General features: G+C 44.9%; 1 protein-coding gene across 3 annotated transcripts in view; it reads left to right on the forward strand.

Moving 5' to 3' along the window:
* Positions 1-17599, forward strand: part of nfatc2a (nuclear factor of activated T cells 2a) — a 246738-nt gene that overhangs the window by 42408 nt on the left and 186731 nt on the right. For all 3 annotated transcript variants that reach the window (XM_072514718.1, XM_072514715.1, XM_072514716.1), the window contains exons 2-3: positions 931-1960; positions 14142-14304. In XM_072514718.1, the coding sequence (XP_072370819.1) occupies positions 931-1960; positions 14142-14304 (1193 nt within the window). The remainder of the gene's footprint in view (positions 1-930; positions 1961-14141; positions 14305-17599) is intronic.

Consider the following 17599-nt stretch of genomic DNA (forward strand, 5'->3'; position numbering starts at 1 on the left):
AAGGATGAGGGGGGATCTCATTGAAACTTTCAGAATACTGAGAGGCCAAGATAGAGTGGATGTGGAGAGGATTTTTCCACCAGTAGGAGAAACTAGGACCAGAGGACACAGCCTCAAACTGAAGTGACGATCCTTTAAAACAGAGATGATGAGGAATTTCTTCATCCAGAGGGTGGTGAATCTGTGGAACTCATTGCCGCAGAAGGCTGTGGAGGCCAAGTCACTGAGTGTCTTTAATAGATAGATAAGTTCTTGATTAATAAGGGGATCAGGGGTTATGGGGAGAAAGCAGGAGAATGGGGATGAGAAACATATCAGCCATGATTGAATGGCAGAGCAGACTCGATGGGCTGAACGTCCTAATTCTGCTCCTATGTCTTATGGTCTTATGTTCTAAAAAGACAGTAGCACCTCTTTAAGAAGTCACAACTTTTTCAGGTATTAGTAACAGGGAAAAACAGGAAAGTACTCATCAGATCAATGATTTCCAAAGGTTGCCAATCGTGGGGACATCAACAACATGCCCCAGGGAGGAGTAGATAATTGCTGACAGAAACTTTTGGATTTCCGCATTTAACTGTTCATGCGCAGATAACTTCAGTTGTTGTCAGTTTCACAGCTGTAATGATGGAGAACGCTGCCAGTTTCACTTCATTACAACTGCAAAATCTGTGCCATCGTTTCAATATAAGGGTAGTTAGCTCCCTTCCTTATGAAATTTTCTTTCAGCTCCGCTTCTATTTTCAGAGTCCAAATTAGCGCTACTTTCTTTCAAGGCTCATGTTCCAATTAGGTTTGATCACATCCTCCGAGTCACAGACTCAGGCCTGAGAATATTTGACAGTTTGAAAAATGTGGATACCACTCTCCAGTAACCATTTACAAACTTATGAGCTTGCTGAACATTAACATGGTGTTCCTTTCTTTCAGAGGCAGAAAATGTTGCTGCTTCTCACAAAGGCATTGTTCCTCCTTCTGGGATTGGTTATCCAACTATGGATGTCTCCCACTATGGATCTCAGTCATGTAGCTCCATGGCATCTGCAGTACTAACTGGGGAACACATGAGTGAATACGGCCAAATGGAAAACAGAGATTTCAAATACTACCTGGAAACTGCAAAGCCCCCTGTGTCATCTGGGGTCGAAAGCCCAAGGATCGAGATCACACCATCACCTCGACTGTTCCACATAACTCCACATGCAGTCAGCTGTGGAGAGCAAACATATCATTCGCCCATTACGGTTCCTCGAGTTACTTTGCCTGTGCCAGGCTCAGAAAGCATTGTATACAGAGACCCACTCAGTCCAGCCAGTAGTGGCTCATCCACAAGTTGGCATTCCTTTGTGTCTCATGAATCAAGCTGTTCCCATTATGGCATGTCGCCTCAGACATCCCCATTAACGTCTCCATGCGTCTCACCAAAGAATGGCTCAGAAGAATATCAAGGTCAGGGTGCTCACCATTCTCCAAGAACATCACCTGGCAACTCCCCAACAACCCACATTGAAAATTGGCCGGGTGCAAGGTCACCATCCCCAACGCCCCGGCCTTCCTCAAGGTCGTCATCACCTTGTGGAAAGAGGAGGCATTCCTGCGACCGTTCAAGAACTCCTTCGCCACAGGCTTCACCAAGAGTTATCTCAAGAGATGAACCCAATTTGCACCAATTTTCAAATTCTGCAAGTCTTGCCGACGCTATGAGCACTCTCACCACCGATTCCAACAATGACTTAGGTGAAATGCTTCCAATAAAGGCCCGGATCATGGATCTTACTCCGCCATCCTCCCTTAAGACTGACATGTGTAAAGGTGAAAAACTTGTCAGCTTTTCCACACCGAATTTTGCCGAGTTTACAGGGCCTTGTCAGGATGTAAAGAAAGATGTCTATAGTATTGACCCACTTTTTCTGATGCCTCCTCATCCATTTCATTGGGCAAAACCCAAACTTCCCTGCAGGTAAGTTTTATTTTATATTCTATCCTGACTTCAAAAGCTAAATATAAAGGGTTATGTCATTTGGGTTCTAACAAAAGCTGCGTAAGATTTCTATTGACCTTTTATTGCAATCATAGCAGAAGATTGCTTAAGTCCATATACCAGCTCAGATAGTGAATGTGACAAACATTAAAAGCTTTATTCATAGCATTTCTTGAATCTCAAATTGAAGAATATGCCCAAAGTTAAAAGATGGAGGTGAGGGGCAGGTCATTTAATGACTGATAAATATCATATCCAGTTGGACTGAAAAAAGAATGGACTTATTAAATTGTAACTTTTGACTATTCTGTGCCAGTGAGTCACAGGTGCAATAACAGTGCGAACTCACTTGGTGTGACCAACTGATCTTGTCCATATCTTTACCATGACAGTGACCTGATCATGTCAGTCTATCTAAAACACTAGTTTTAACTGTGATGGCAAGACATCAGTGAGCATTCATGTAAAGCTCCAGTCAGTTCAGTCTCTTAATTTTAAAAATCCCAACTTTGATATAGTGGCAAGGTTGTTAGCCCACTATTCCTGGTGCATAATCATAATATTTCATTTTGTTGTTTTTTGATGGTTAAATGCCAAAAATGTTATAATTCTGCAACAAAAAAAAGTCAATCAAATAAAACACAATTTCAAATAGAATATCCCTGGAAATGTCAGAACTCTTAGTGAACGTTGTAACAAACAGTTTGTTGTTAGATTATAAAATAACCTTTTGATTCAATTTTACACTTCTTCAACACGCACCACATAAAAAATTAATTGAACAGAGCTTGGCTTATGATCACCAAGAGCTAACACTTCAACTGACCAATCATCACAGGTATCCGGTGTACTGGGAACAGTCTGTATTATGCTTAGAGAACGAGCTCATAGTAAAGGTCATTCACTACAGCTCCAGACTAGACATGACTTCAGTGCTCCATTATAACCAGGACAAAACTTGACTAGCAATAAAAATAGAAAATGTTGGAAATATTCAACAGGTCTGGCAGCATCTGTGGGGAGAGAGACAGATTTAACTCCGAGTTCTGACAATTTCCTTGACCTGACTGAAACGTTTAAGGGCCGGGTTTTCCCAACGGAGGTGGGACCAATCCTGCATCACATTTCTGTCTCCGTAATCTGCCTGCTGTGAAACGTGATTTACACAGGGGTCGTGGTCTTAATGACCTAAGAAATGGGGTCGGCCTCCAATTAGTGACTGGGGGAGGGTGTAGTGGTGGGACATCAAGGAAGTGGGCCATGTTCTGGCCTGAATTGTCAGCCATTGCTGTGACTCCCTTTTATGAGTGGTCTCAAAAACATGAGAGGATCGTCACCTTCAAAGTGACCAGGACAAATGTAGAGCTGGGACTGGGGATAGGGTAGGAAAATGTCCGTTATTAAAATTCCATTGCTGCTGGATAGCTTGTTGTCCAAATTTTCATTCTTTTCCCCATCAAATGTAGCTATTTTAGTGCTCTGCCCCGGTTCCCATTAGGCTGCAGCTGGCCAGCTTCAGAGAAAATCCTGCCACCATGGTAATCTCAGGACATCAGAAGACGAGCTCCCTAATGACAATCCACCAATTGACGTGGTGGCCAACTTCACTTCCCTGCCCATCTCCCTATTTCTCCCTACTGCGCCCCCCCCCCCCCCCCCCCCCTACCCCATCCTCAGGCAAGTCAGCAGCATCGTGACCAGAGGTGGCATATCAGCACACAGGCTGCCAGAACCACTATTTCTTTGCCATCCTGCCTCCATTCCGTCCTGAGCAAATCTGGCCATACCTCTGTTTTTCTCTTCACAGATGCTACCAGTCCTGCAGAGTATTTCCCATGATCCTTGCTTTTGTTTCAGATTCCCAACACCCACAATATTTTGCCTTGTCACAGTTGTCAAAAAGGTTGATAAGAAATGACAACAACAATTTAAGTTTATATTGTGCCTTTATTATACTGAAATGCCCCAAGTTGCTTTACAGGAACATTCTAAAACAAAGGATGATACTGAGCCATGTAAGGGGGTAGGTCAGATGACTAAAAGCTTGGTAAAATAGATATGTTTTAAGGAATACCTTAAAGAGGAAAGTGAGGTAGAGAGGCGGAGAGAGGCAGGGAGGGTATTCCAGAGCCTCAGGTGGAGCAAGAGTGGAGCAAATATAATTGGAAATGCACAAGTGGCTAGAATTGGAGGAACGCTATATCTTGTAGAGTTATGGGTTTGGAAGAGTTTACAGCAGTGGAGAGGGGCATGCCCATGGATGGATTTGAAAAGGAAAATTAGAATTTTAATGTCAAAATGTTGCTTGACTGGGATCCAGTGTAACATCAGCGAGCATGTGGATGGTAAGGAAATGGGACTTGCTGCAAGATATATATATGTAGAGGCTATCCATTTTGGTAGGAATAACAGCAAAAGGGATTATTATTTAAACGATAAAATATTAAAACATGCTGCTGTGCAGAGGGACCTGGGTGTGCTAGTGCATGAGTTGTAAAAAGTTGCTTTACAGGTGCAACAGGTAATTAAGAAGGCAAATGGAGTTTTATCCTTCATTGCTAGAAGGATGGAGTTTAAGACTAGGGAGGTTATGCTGCGACTGTATAAGGTGTTCGTGAGGCCACACCTGGAGTATTGTGTTCAGTTTTGTCTCCTTACCTGAGAAAGGACGTACTGGTGCTGGACGGTGTGCAGAGGAGATTCACGAGGTTAATCCCAGAGCTGAGGGTGTTGGATTATGAGGAGAGGTTGAGTAGACTGGGACTGTACTCCTTGGAATTTAGGAGGATGCGGGGCATCTTATAGAAACATATAAAATTATGAAGGGAACAGATAGGATAGATGCGGGCAAGTTGTTTCCACTGTCGGGTGAAAGCAGAACTAGGAGGCATAGCCTCAAAATAAGGGAAAGTAGATTTAGGACTGAGTTTAGGAGGAACTTCTTCACCCAAAGGGTTGTGAATCTATGGAATTCCCTGCCCAATGAAGCTGTTGAGGCTCCTTCATTAAACGTTTTCAAGAAAAAGATAGATAGTTTTTTGGAGAATAAAGGAATAAAGGGTTATGGTGTTCGGGCCAGAAAGTGGAGCTGAGTCCACAAAAGATCAGCCATGATCTCATTGAATGGCGGAGCAGGCTCGAGGGGCCAGATGGCCTACTCCTGCTCCTTGTTCTTATGTTCTTATGTTCTAAGATCACGCACAGGCATCAGAGTTTTGGAAGACCTCAAGTTTACAAAGGATAGTATGTGGGAGACCAACCAGGAGTGTCTTAGAATAGTCGACTTAGAGTTAACAAAGATATGTGTGAGGGTCTCAGTGGCAGATGAGGGTGAAGTTGGGCAATGTTATGTCGGTGGAAATAGGCAGCCTTGGTGGTGGCAGGAGAAAGAGTTTGCAATTTGATCTGCAGATCAAATGTGACACCAACGCTGTAAACAAAGTGGCTTAATCTCAAACAGTTGCCAGCTAGAGGGAGGGATGGAGTCGGTAGCTATGAAATGGAGTTTGGAGCACGGACCAAAAACAATGGCTTCAGTCTTCCCAATATTTAATTGGAGGACATTTATGTGCATCCAGAACTGGATGTTGGATAGACAGCATGATTTAGCAACAGTGAAAAAGTTGCAAGAGGTGGTGGCGAGTTAGAAATAGGTGTTGTCAGTGTATATGTGAAAACTAACACTGTGCCTTTGGATAACGTCACCGAGGGCCATTGTGTAGATGAAAAATAGAAGGAGCCAGTCCAGATCCTTGAAGGACACTAGAATACACAGAGTAATTGTAAGTGATTTTATGGCTACAATTAGAAAGATAAGAATGGAACCAGGTGAGAGTAGTCCCACCCAGTTGGATGACAGTGGAGCACTGCTGGAAGAGGGTTGGTATAGTCAACTGTGTCAGAGGTTGCAGACAAGCTGAGAAGGCTGAGGAGGGGAAGTTTACCTTTGTCACAGCCATAAATGATGTTAATTGTGACTGTTATTGTTATGATGCCCACTAAGACCATGAGGGGATTTGATTGATTGCCCCATGGGGTTCATGGAGTACGAGCTCCCATGTGGAGCAGGTGGAGGCTCGCCCAATAGGGACTCACTGGCAGGACTTTAAAATGTGTAACCCAGGCCCAGACCGGTGTTCCCAATGATCCCAGTCTGGGACGATAGCATTGTACGCTTCTTCTGGTTCAAAGACTAAACCTGAGTTTGGGTTAGCCGAACCTCGACTGGAGCTTTTACATTGGCGACGAGGAGTAAAAACAAGATTCCAAGCAGCCTTTAAAATAAAGCAAACAGCTCTCTGGTAAGCAAAACAAAAAAAACAAAATGCCTTTTTTGGTCAACTCAAGCCGTTTGGTGTTACTGTAGAAGACTGGGCCCAATATGCAGAGCACATGCGCTGTTTCTTTCAGGCCAACGACATTGAAGGAGATGAAAAGAAAAAAGTAATCCTCCTGACAGCGTGCGGGACCCTGACATTGAGCATCATAAAATGTCTAATCTATCCAGCAGCCTTTAACTCCAAAACCTTTGACGAGCTGGTAGACCAGCGCAATATCACTATGACCCAAAGCCTCCAACGATACCATTTTAATATGGTAGGGAGGACCCTGGGGGAACCGTCACTGAATTCTTCAGTAGATGGCAGAATACTGCGAATTCGGCCCACCCCTCACCGAGGTGCTACATGATAAATTGGTGTGTGGAATTAACAATGTCATGACTCAGAAGAAATTACTGGCAGAGCCCAATCTAGACCTGAAAAGGGCCATTGAGATAGCCCTGTCCCTGGAGAACACTGAGAAAGGGGCTCAGGGACTACAAGGGAGACCAGAGAGTAGCATCCTCAGGTTGGAAGGAGGGGCCTCACACAGGGAAGCCCACACTTCGGATGAATGCCCCGATGTGCACCGGCGATTACCGACCCAAAACTCTGTGGGTGCCCCCTGGCAGTCAATGAAACCACATGCCAACCCCAGGTATACCAGAGAAACCATTCCAGAGGAATGCAAGTGTCAGCCAAGGGACTATTGTAAATGCAACCAAGGCAAGGCTGCCGGAATCAGCAATATGTGTACTACTCAGGCAAGAAGCCAAGACCAGCAGAGGTTCATACCATGCAGGTAAACCAGCCTCCAGATGAACAGACGATGCAGTTGAACTGCATCATCACGACCAAGGTCACCCCAATAATGATAAGGCCACTCGTGAATTGTTACCCTAGAGATGGAGGCGGATACAGGGGTTGCTGTCTCCGTCATTGGAGAACAGACATTTACGTGCCTCTGGACTGGCATTCTACCTTGAAGTCTAAAGGACACCACGGCTAGAGTAGCCACCTACACAGGAGAACCTTTGCAAATTTTGGGAATGACAATGACTCAGGTAACCTATAGACAACAGTCACTTCCACTCATCATTGTGCTCTCATGGGCAGAGATTGGTCCTGGCAGTTCAAACTGGACTGGCTGGAAATTGTAAAATTGGGTGTTGGAGGACATACACAATTATTATTAAATACCCTGAAGTCTTCCAAGAGGTCCTTGGAAAAATAAAGGGAGCCAGAGCCAGAATCTATGTTGATCCCGATGCCATGTCAAAGTGCTTCAGAGCACGACTGTCTCATATTCGTTGTTCGAGAAAGTAGAAAGCAAAACCTTGGGATAATACGACCAGTGTATTTCAGGGAGTGGGCTGCACCCGTCGTTCCTGTCCTCAAACCCGATAAATCAGTTCATCTTTGCGGACTTTAAACTCACAGTCAACAGGGTCTCAAAACTGGATCAGTACCACGTGCGATGAATAGAACACTTATATGCCAAACTAGCAGATGACCAGACCTTCAGAAAACATGAGTCACAGCTAACTCCAGTTTGAACTAGATGAACTGGCCCGTAAATATGCCATGATTAATCCATACAAGGGTCTGTATGAATATACATTCCTGTCCTTTGGATTCTCATTGGCATATGCCATATTGTAGCGTGTTATGGAGAAACAGAGTCCAAGAATTACCCAAGGTGGCGGTGTATCTTGATGACATATTGATTACAGGGACGACACAGCAGGAGCATCTAGCAAACCTGGAAGAGATCTTGTGGCAGTTTCCAAAAGCAAGGGTACACCTCAAACACGAAAAGTACGTACTCCAAGTGAATGAGCTAATCTTTCCAGGATACATGGTGGACAAGAAAGGCCTACACCCCATGGAGGATGAGGTCAAAGCTATTAAAGAAGTGCCTATCCCACAAAATACCACAGAATTGAAATCCTCCCTGGAACTGGTCAATTATTATGGAAAATTCATCCCAAACGTGGCCTCTCTGCTGTCATCATTGCATCTGGCTGTTGGAGAAACACCAGAAATGGTCGTGGCAGGTGACACAAGATGAAAGTAAAATGGCAGCTATTATTACCTAACATACTAGCCCATTATGATTCCAAGAAGGGGCCCATAATGACATGCGATGCCTCTCCCTTTGGAGTTGCAATGGTACTTTTGCAATTTTGGGAAGATGGCATGGAACAGCCCATCGCCCACCTGCCAAGGACTCTTCTGTATGCAGAGCGGTGTACTCACGAATTGAAAAGGAGGGCTTGGAGGTCAGCTTTGGTGTAAAAAAATTCCACCAGTATGTCCGTTTATGATAGTGACAGACCACAAGCCTTTACTGGGCTTTTTTAAAGAAGATAGGGCATTCCCTCATGTCACCTCAGCCCGGATACAGCATGTGCCTTGATACTGGCAGCCTACTAATACTCCCTAGAGCATCGCCCTGGGTGAATAGCCAAAGCTGATGCCCTGAATCGTCCCCCACTGTCCACAAGCCTGACTCCCTTGCTGGCGTGAGGTCACCGTGACCTTAAATTTCTTAAAGACCTTACGGTATCAGCAAAACTGATCAAGGCTTGAACACAAAAGGACCCTATATTGTCCAAACTGAGACACATGGTCCTGATTGCCAGGATCTGAGGACAACCCTCGGATGAGATGAAACCCTCCCTATACAAGAGGGAAGAACTGAGTGTTGAGGACGGTATAATCCTGTGAGGATCCTGGGTAGCTGTTCCTCACCCAGGGCTGCGCCAAATCTTAATGGAACGGCCATCCTGGGGTATCCAAATTGAAGATACTCGCGATGGAGCTATATTTGGTGGCCCGGGCTCGACACGGATATTATCGATCTGGTAAACCAATACAGCTTATGCCAAGGAAACCAGAAGTTCCCCCCTTTGGCCTCTCTACACCCATGAAGTGGCCACGCAGATCATGGGTGTGGGTACCTGTCGACTTCGCTGGTCCGTTTTTAGGTTCTATGTGCTTAATCAATGCCCATTTCAAATGAATGGAAGTACACAGCATGACCTCTACAATTTCCCAAGCTATAATTGAGAAATTCTGGAATAGCTTTTGCATTCACAGAAAACCATGTCTTAGTCTCTGCCAGTGGTACAGCCTTCACTAGTGGGGAGTTCCAGGCTTTTCTGAAACCGAATGGTATCAAGCACATTAGGACGGCACCATTTCACCCATTGTCCAATGGTCTGGCAGAGTGGGCAGTGCAGCCTTTCAAAATCGGAATGAAGAAGCAGCCGGCCGGTCCATGGAGCCAAGTTTGGCGTGATTTCTGTTCAATTACAGAACCACACCCCATACCACGACGCGAGAGCTGGTTGAATCTGCCTTCTCCAAATTTGGCAAGGAGGGTGGAGTCCAAACAGGAGAATCTAAAAAGGAATCATGGGGCCATGAGACCCGAGAGAATGTTAAAGACTGGAGACGCTGTCTGCATTCGAAACTTTGGAGGTGGGTTCAGCTGGGTCCCCGGAGTCATACAAGAAAAGATGGGGCACATCTCCTACAAGGTGAAGGTGCAAAGGGAAGTTCTGAGGAATCACCTGGACTACTTTAGAAGAAGGGAGCTCGCTCCCGCCGAAACTACATCTCTGACCCCAGTCGTGGCCGCCTATAGCAAAGGGCTATAGCCCACAGAGGACCTAATGCCCATCTCCCCTAATAGTGAAGCCTCAGGTTCTTACATGGAGGCTGAGCAATCAGGTTTGCCACTAGTGGCCGCTAGTGATGAAGAACCTGCGCTGCTGACCCTCACACATTCTCTGAGGAAGCAAAGGTCACCTGTCCATTTTACACCTCCCGATCCGGCTCCGCCTGCTGCGGACCCGAGGCCAGGTGTAAAGAGGTGGAAGGGATCTCATTGCCGTGGAAGCATCAGGGAAGAATCGCACTTGAGAGGGGAGGGATGTTATGTCACCCATGAAGACCACGGGGGGGGGGGGGGGGGGGGGGGATCGTCAATTTACCCCCCAGTGCGGTTCGTGAAGCACGAGTTTCTGTACTGGGTGGACTGAGGCTTGTTCAATAGGGCCTCATGACGGGACTTTAAAATCTGTAACCCAGGCCTGGACTGGTGTTCCCGATGGTCCCAGGCTTGGAGGCTAGCATTGTACACCACGACTGAGCTTTTGTTTCAAGGGAATCCTATCAGCTGTAGAATTCTGGCCAAGGAATTTAAATTTAAAAGAATTCAAAAGGGATACTTTGGGGATTCTGTATGAGTCAGATTTTTTTTCAAATGCTGGTCTTAAAATTGAAGAATTTTCTCCGAGGGACGAAAGGATAGCGCACAGAGCCTTTGAAACCAGTTAAACAATATTTCCAACATGCCCTTTAATGCTGCGTTCTTCTTACTATTGCTTCTGCTGATATAGTAATTCTTAATTTTTTTTTGTTGAAAAATACAAATGTGCGTAAGTAAATCAGTTACCAAGCTTGTTGGTCTTCACCTTCCATGGCCGGCCCTACTGCAAGGTTTAAAAGTTTGAAAACGTCAGAATTGTCCAATCCAGCAAGTCATCTGCAAATTGCTAATCTCTTTTATCTCCTGCTTTCCCCACCCACCTATGCCAAAGGGACAAAGGCAGCAGTACTTGCAGTATTTGCATGAGTATTCATTAATTTAAATTGTTGAAATGCACAGTGTTACGAGTGACTTAGCTGCACATATCCAGTGAGAAATGCACAACCCACACTGATAATATGTGGTGCATTTTGTTTGAAGGCTGTCCTTTAATTTCTTGAAGTGATGGCCCAGCAAAAATATCCACACAGTTGTGTTAGAGGGCTGCATATAGGCCTGCATCATTTGTCAGCTGTGGCTCTCTAGTTGCACTCTCTCCTCTGAGCCAGGAGATCATAGGCACATGAACCTGGCTGCCACTCCAGTGGATACTGAGGGAGTTTTTTGCTTATCCTTTCTTGGGATGTAGGTGTTGCTGGCTGGGCCAGCATTTATTGCCCATCCCTGAGGGCATTTAAGAATCAACCACATTGCTCTGTGGGTCTGGAGTCATATATAGGCCAGGCAAGTAAGGAAGACAGATTTCCTTCCCTAAAGGACATTCGTGAATGAGATTGTTTCTTACGACAGTCAACAATGGTTTCATGGTCACCTTTTAGACTTTTAATTCCAGATTTTTATTGAATTGAAATGTCACCATCTGCCATGATGGGATTCGAACCCGGGTCCCAAGAGTCTGAGCATGACACTGGGTCTCTGGATTACTGGGTCCAGCGATAATACCACTACGCCGCTGCCCCCCAGCAACCACCTTTCAGATGAGACGTTAAATCCTCGTCTAGGCTCTGCCTGCCCTGTCAGCTGGATCCAATGACACAACTCCCCAAACTCCCCCCAAAATTGACCAAGTGTGAGTGAATTGCGATGGGAATCATGCCAGAACAACAAACAGGATTCTCACTGGTTTTCCCGCTCAAAATGAAGTTGGGGGGATCTTTTGGCTTCCCTGTGACATTTTTCTCATGGAGGGGAGGCAGCGCGCCATTTGCCGGGATCCTCTGGTCCTGCCACTGTCAATGAGATTTCCCATTGATCCCTCCCCACGCCACCAGGAAACCAGTGCAGGTGCACCGTCTGCGGGAACAGCAGGAGAATTCAGGCCTTCCTCATTTTATGGGAAACCCCCATAGCTACCAATACATCACTTGTATTTAGACTCTACAATTTTGAGTTCCACATTAATAAGAATGAAATTAATCTACAGGTGGGGAAACATTAAGAACTGTCCCACATCCACCCCCTCACGTAGAAGATTAAGCATTGTGCACGTTAAAGTTAATGTCAACACAGATTAGGAGGGATTCTCGGCCTCCCAGCTGTGTGTATGTCATTGAATTCCCATTGAAGTCACCCCACACCACCAGGAAACCCGTGGCGGGAATGCGCTGCTGGCGGGAGCAGAAAATCCCTCCGGCATGAGCGGCAGGAGAATTCCGGTCATTGTGTTCATTATTCATGCACGTCCTTAAATCATTTACCAGAGCTCTAAGATTACAGTGCAGATCTTGGCACAAAGCTCGTTAGTATTTTTCATCTATAAAATTTTGGATGAGAATGGGTGAATTTTCCCTTTTGGTATTAATGGTCAGGTTATTACACCAAAATTCTCTAGTTTTGTCACTGCAGGTAATCTTTAAAAAATAAATGTTGTATATTTGAAGCTGAAACCAAACTATTCCATAGTGCACTGGTCTGCATGTATCCTAAGTGTGCACTGTTCTGTTTATTGGACAGGGTCAAAGTTAAAATATTTCTAAAGCACAGCATAGCTTCATTGATATGAAAACAAATGTAGTTGGGAGAAAACTGAAAGTTGGAAATAATAGTATATCTTGATTTAATGTCCTGCTGCTTCTAATTTGTGAAAAGGAAACATGATGGTGATTTTGTCTGTTGAAATCATGACCGACATTGGTTGAAGAATATCTCTCATGACTTTTTTGCTCGTGAGTCAAATTTGGAAATAAATGGGGAAGTGAGTTTGAAAAGAGAAATAACAGAATGTTAAACAGGAAGCGTTCCAACAAAAAAAGATTGTTTTTGCAATGTGTAGTAGAAGGTAGATATTTTAACATCAAATCACAGTTCCTCAGATTGGGTGGAGGGGAACGGCAGGGAGGTTGGGGCACTTGGGTAGTTATTTATTTGTTATGTGGTTTCTGTTTGTTCTTACTCTTGTGTTGGTTTGTATATAAAAATACCTTAATTAAAATATTTAAAAAAATCATAGTTCCTCCAGACCAGAATATAATTGATGCAAACTACATACAGAGATATCAGGAAAATATGTCCTAATCTTGCAGTAAACATTGTGGTATATTTCCAGATACAAATTGTCTGTCAATAACAATTCAGTATTAATTAAAATCGAACAGAAGCCATTTTATATTATGAATAACTGTGTTGGGATCTGAGACCTTGTTGCCCGTTAACTAGATCAACATAGTTTGGGTTATTTCCCTCTTTAGGTGGACCGAATTCAAGCTGCAGTCCCTTTTTGGGTTTTGGGTGCCGGGGTGGGTGGATATGGGGGAGGGGGGAGTGTGGGGTGGTAGTTAAGGATTGGGGAGAGTGGGCGCCTTGCTTCCAGTGTCTGGCAGTTTTGCTGTGTTTTCCGTTGAATGAAAACACACGATAGCAGCTAATGATTGTTCTTGACTTCTCATGAAAAGGTTTCACGGCTCCCCGGATGTCAGCCCTCTCCAACCTGTCATCTACTGGAAACTTCCTGCTTGAGGCCTTAGTTCAGATCTGCGTCTTGCCATGTTACAATGTGGCAGTTGGCAATCCTAATGCATTGCTGAACCCAACACGTCAGGGAGAATCCTGTCAAATAATTCTGGTCAATTAAAATATCATGTTTGTTTTGTTATTTATGTACTGATGATTTTTAAAATGACCAGAAAGATATTCAAGGAAGTGAGCGGCATGGTAACACAGTAGTTAGCACGGTTGTTTCACAGTGCCAGCGACCCAGGTTCGATTCCTGGCTTGGGTCACTGTCTGCGTGGAGTCTGCACATTCTACCCGTATCTGCGTGGGTTTCCTCTGGGTGCTCTGGTTTCCTCCCACAGTCCAAAGGCATGCAGGTTAGATGGATTGGGAAAAGTAGAAATGTTAATGCACCTCATAACATGAAGCTTACACATAGCCAAAGGATAGGACGAGATCAAAGACGGCTCTGAGCAAAATTTACCAAGTATTGTTGAAATACTGAAACAATTGTGTTTTATACATTGCAATGAATTATAAAATTACATGCCATTTGTTTTTTTTTTTACAGCGTCCCTTCTCTTCCTCCTTTGGAGTGGCAGCTGCCAAGTCGATCAGGATCATATGAGTTGAAGATTGAGATACAACCTAAGCCTCACCATCGGGCTCACTATGAAACAGAAGGCAGCCGGGGGGCAGTTAAAGCACCAAGTGGCGGCCATCCTGTTGTCCAGGTAACCCGTTTAAATATGATAGATGGTTTGACTTATTCCTAGAAGCATAGAATTTCTTGTCCAAGCATAACACTTGAAGAACTTAGACCGAAGCAAAGCCTTTAACCCTATGATTTTTATTTTCATTCCTCAAGATTAATCTTTTTTGCTTGACCAAGGTATATTTTAAATAAATTGTAATCAATGAATTTCCTATTTCTGACTGTAACACACAGTCATACTGTTCGAAGAACATTTACATGCATTTATCAAAGAGAAACCTGAAGCACAGCCAGGTTTCACTTATTTCAAAACATTGGGAGTTGACTTTCATCAGCTCTAAAACTGGAGTTGGGGGGTTAATTATTGAGGGAGGGGCAAGACCTTCACTGCCCCCAAGAGGCACCTATTACAAGTTTCAGCGGGGCCTTTAAATATGTGCAGATTATGCCCACCTGAAACATTGGTTGTAGAACCCCATTCAAACACACTCCGCTAATTTGCAGCAGGTAATGAGCAGCCCAAGCGTCAGCCCTTAGCAGGGCCATCCTGGAAAAGGTTGAAAAAGCTTTTTGGAGCCAGAATATTGGTGCGCCGTTATACTGAGCACTGGACAGCTCACTCAAATTATGCTGATGCTGGCTCCAGGCGATCAGTGCAGCAACACCACAGACTACACAAATCGTCTTGGGCGGAAGTTGAAAATTCCTTCAATGCCTTGTGGTTTTATTTCAAACACCTACCCACACTGATGTGTCACTTGGAATCTTTTGGTGAAATTATTTTACTGTGTTGCGAGCACAGTATGGTTTACAAAAAACACTGGAATCGATGGAGTAAATTTTAACATTTTTGAATAGCCTGTAATTCTGCCACGGTTTTTCTTGACATAGCTTGCTTTAGGTGGAGGTCAATGTTGTACACTGATTTAGCTACACCTGATATCTATTAACACTTCAAAGCTTCGGATTGACCTAGGCATGTCTTAGATTTTGATATCCAATTCAGAGTCCTGGCTAAAGTAGATAGAGAAAAGACACTGCTGTATGGTGGACTGAATAGAGACAATCAACTGTGAAAATACATTTCTTGCTCTTTGTCAACATCACCCTCTTCAGTGAAAGCACATGTTTAATGCATTTACCAGACACCGGTGTGATCACTTCTGAGATTTACTAGCAAATTGGATTGGATGCTAGACTCAGGTTAGGCTAGAGCAGTAGCAAGGTGACCTCTCAGGGAGTGCAGCTCGCCAGATGCACGTTAATAATATCTGGGGCGAGATTCTCCGACCTCCCCGCCGGGTCAGAGAATCGCCGGGGGCTGGCGTGAATCCCGCCCCGCCGGTTGCTGAATTCTCCGGCACCGGATATTCGGCGGGGGCGGGAATCACGCCGTGCCGGTTGGCGGGCCCCCCCGCGCAATTCTCCCGCCCGGATGGGCTGAAGTCCCGCCGCTAAAATGCCTGTCCCGCCGGCGTAGATTAAACCACCTACCTTACCGGTGGGACAAGGCAGCGCAGGCGGGCTCCGGGGTCCTGGGGGGGGTGCGATCTGGCCCCGGTGGGTGCCCCCACGGTGGCCTGGTCCGCGATAGGGGCCCACCGATCCGCGGGCGGGCTTGTGCCGTGGGGGCACTCTTTTCCTTCCGCCTTCGCCACGGTCTCCACCATGGCGGAAGTGGAAGAGACTCCCTCCATTGCGCATGCGCGGGAATGCCGTCAGCAGCCGCTAACGCTCCCGCGCATGCGCCACCCGGAGATGTCATTTCCGCGCCAGCTGGCGGGGTACCAAAGGCCTTTTCCGCCAGCTGGTGGGGCGGAATTTCATCCGGTGCGGGCCTAGCCCCTTAAGGTTGGGGCTCGGCCCCCCCAAGATGCGGAGCATTCCGCACCTTTGGGGCGGCGCGATGCCCGACTGATTTGCGCCGTTTTGGGCGCCAGTCAGCGGACATCGCGCCGATACCGGAGAACTTCGCCCCTGGTCTCAGAATGAATCTGATCCCCCACTGCTTTGGCTGTGCATTCTGCCACTCTTCTCTGAAGCTAAAATCCTCTTGTTACATTTCCAAGAAACATCTCGTCATTAATGCAGCCCAATTTGTCTTGTGAATGTCTTGATTATTGTTCATAACACATCCTAACTGCACTACTTCAATTAACCTCGTAAAATGAAATGTTTAAAAATATGAAATTCTCCCTAAAACAGAAAGTTCTGATGGTTCCTTGGTGTGTACACCACCAATTTTTGCGTAGTAGCTGGCTGTCCTCATTTGTTTCTGCTTGTGGGCTACACATGAACTGGGTTCACATCCTTTGACTGAGATCTGCGGCTTTTTTTTTCATCTCGATGCTTCTTCCTCTATTTTTTAGATCTGGCCAAAAGTCGCAGCACTTTGCAAACGTAAAGCATGCAATATTTGTGTAACGGGACTGAAATCAATGTTATCACTCTCCTTGCACATATTAAACATTACGGTTAGTTGTTAGGGAATAGATATTATGTAGATTTAAGATGCAGGAAGAGAAGTATTGATTTAATATCCATTGCATGTTGAGATGGGGAACGGCAGGCAACATGTATCACATTTCCTGATAGCGTAATACTAGTGTGGCTCAGACACTTGTATTTATGTGGCGTAGTGGTGAAGGGGGAGGGGAGATAAAACTATGTGACAAGAGAGGAAGTTATTTGTGAAAGGACCGTGAAACAGGTTTGGAAATGTGTCCAGGAGAACAAGCATGTGTGAGCATTCAAATGTATCCACAAGGAATGATATGCAAAGCGATTTGGAAATTAAGTATATTCATTTCGATTTTAATAACAAATAACTCCCGTTCAAATTTCTTGCCTTGTTGGTTGTTAGTTAACAGCTATCAGTGGAAAAAAATCAGCACAGGATTTATCACAAGATCTTACAAAGTTCAGTTTTTGTTGATTAAACAGCAAAAAAAAACCCTTTCTTTATACCAGAAACTGTCATTTAAGTTAGCTTTTTTAAAAATTGCAACAGCTACTTGCATTATGTGGTATTTTTAACATGGCACAGCATCCTAAGATACTTCATAGGAGCAGAATGAGCCATAGCCTGACGCTGAGCCTAAGACGGGGAGAATAGGGCAGATGATCAAAATCTTGATAAAAAGAGATAGCTTCTAAGAAGCGTTTTGTAATAGGGGAAATGGGTGGAGAGGTTTAGGGAGTAAATTTGAGAACTTGAGGCCTAGATGGCTGAAGGCATAACCTAGAATATGTGCGAACGTCCTGTGAGATATTGAAATCTGCAACATTCTGACTTGAAGCTGAGACTATAAGCA

This window comes from Scyliorhinus torazame, chromosome 8, assembly GCF_047496885.1.
Source record: "Scyliorhinus torazame isolate Kashiwa2021f chromosome 8, sScyTor2.1, whole genome shotgun sequence".
NCBI lineage: Eukaryota > Metazoa > Chordata > Chondrichthyes > Carcharhiniformes > Scyliorhinidae > Scyliorhinus > Scyliorhinus torazame.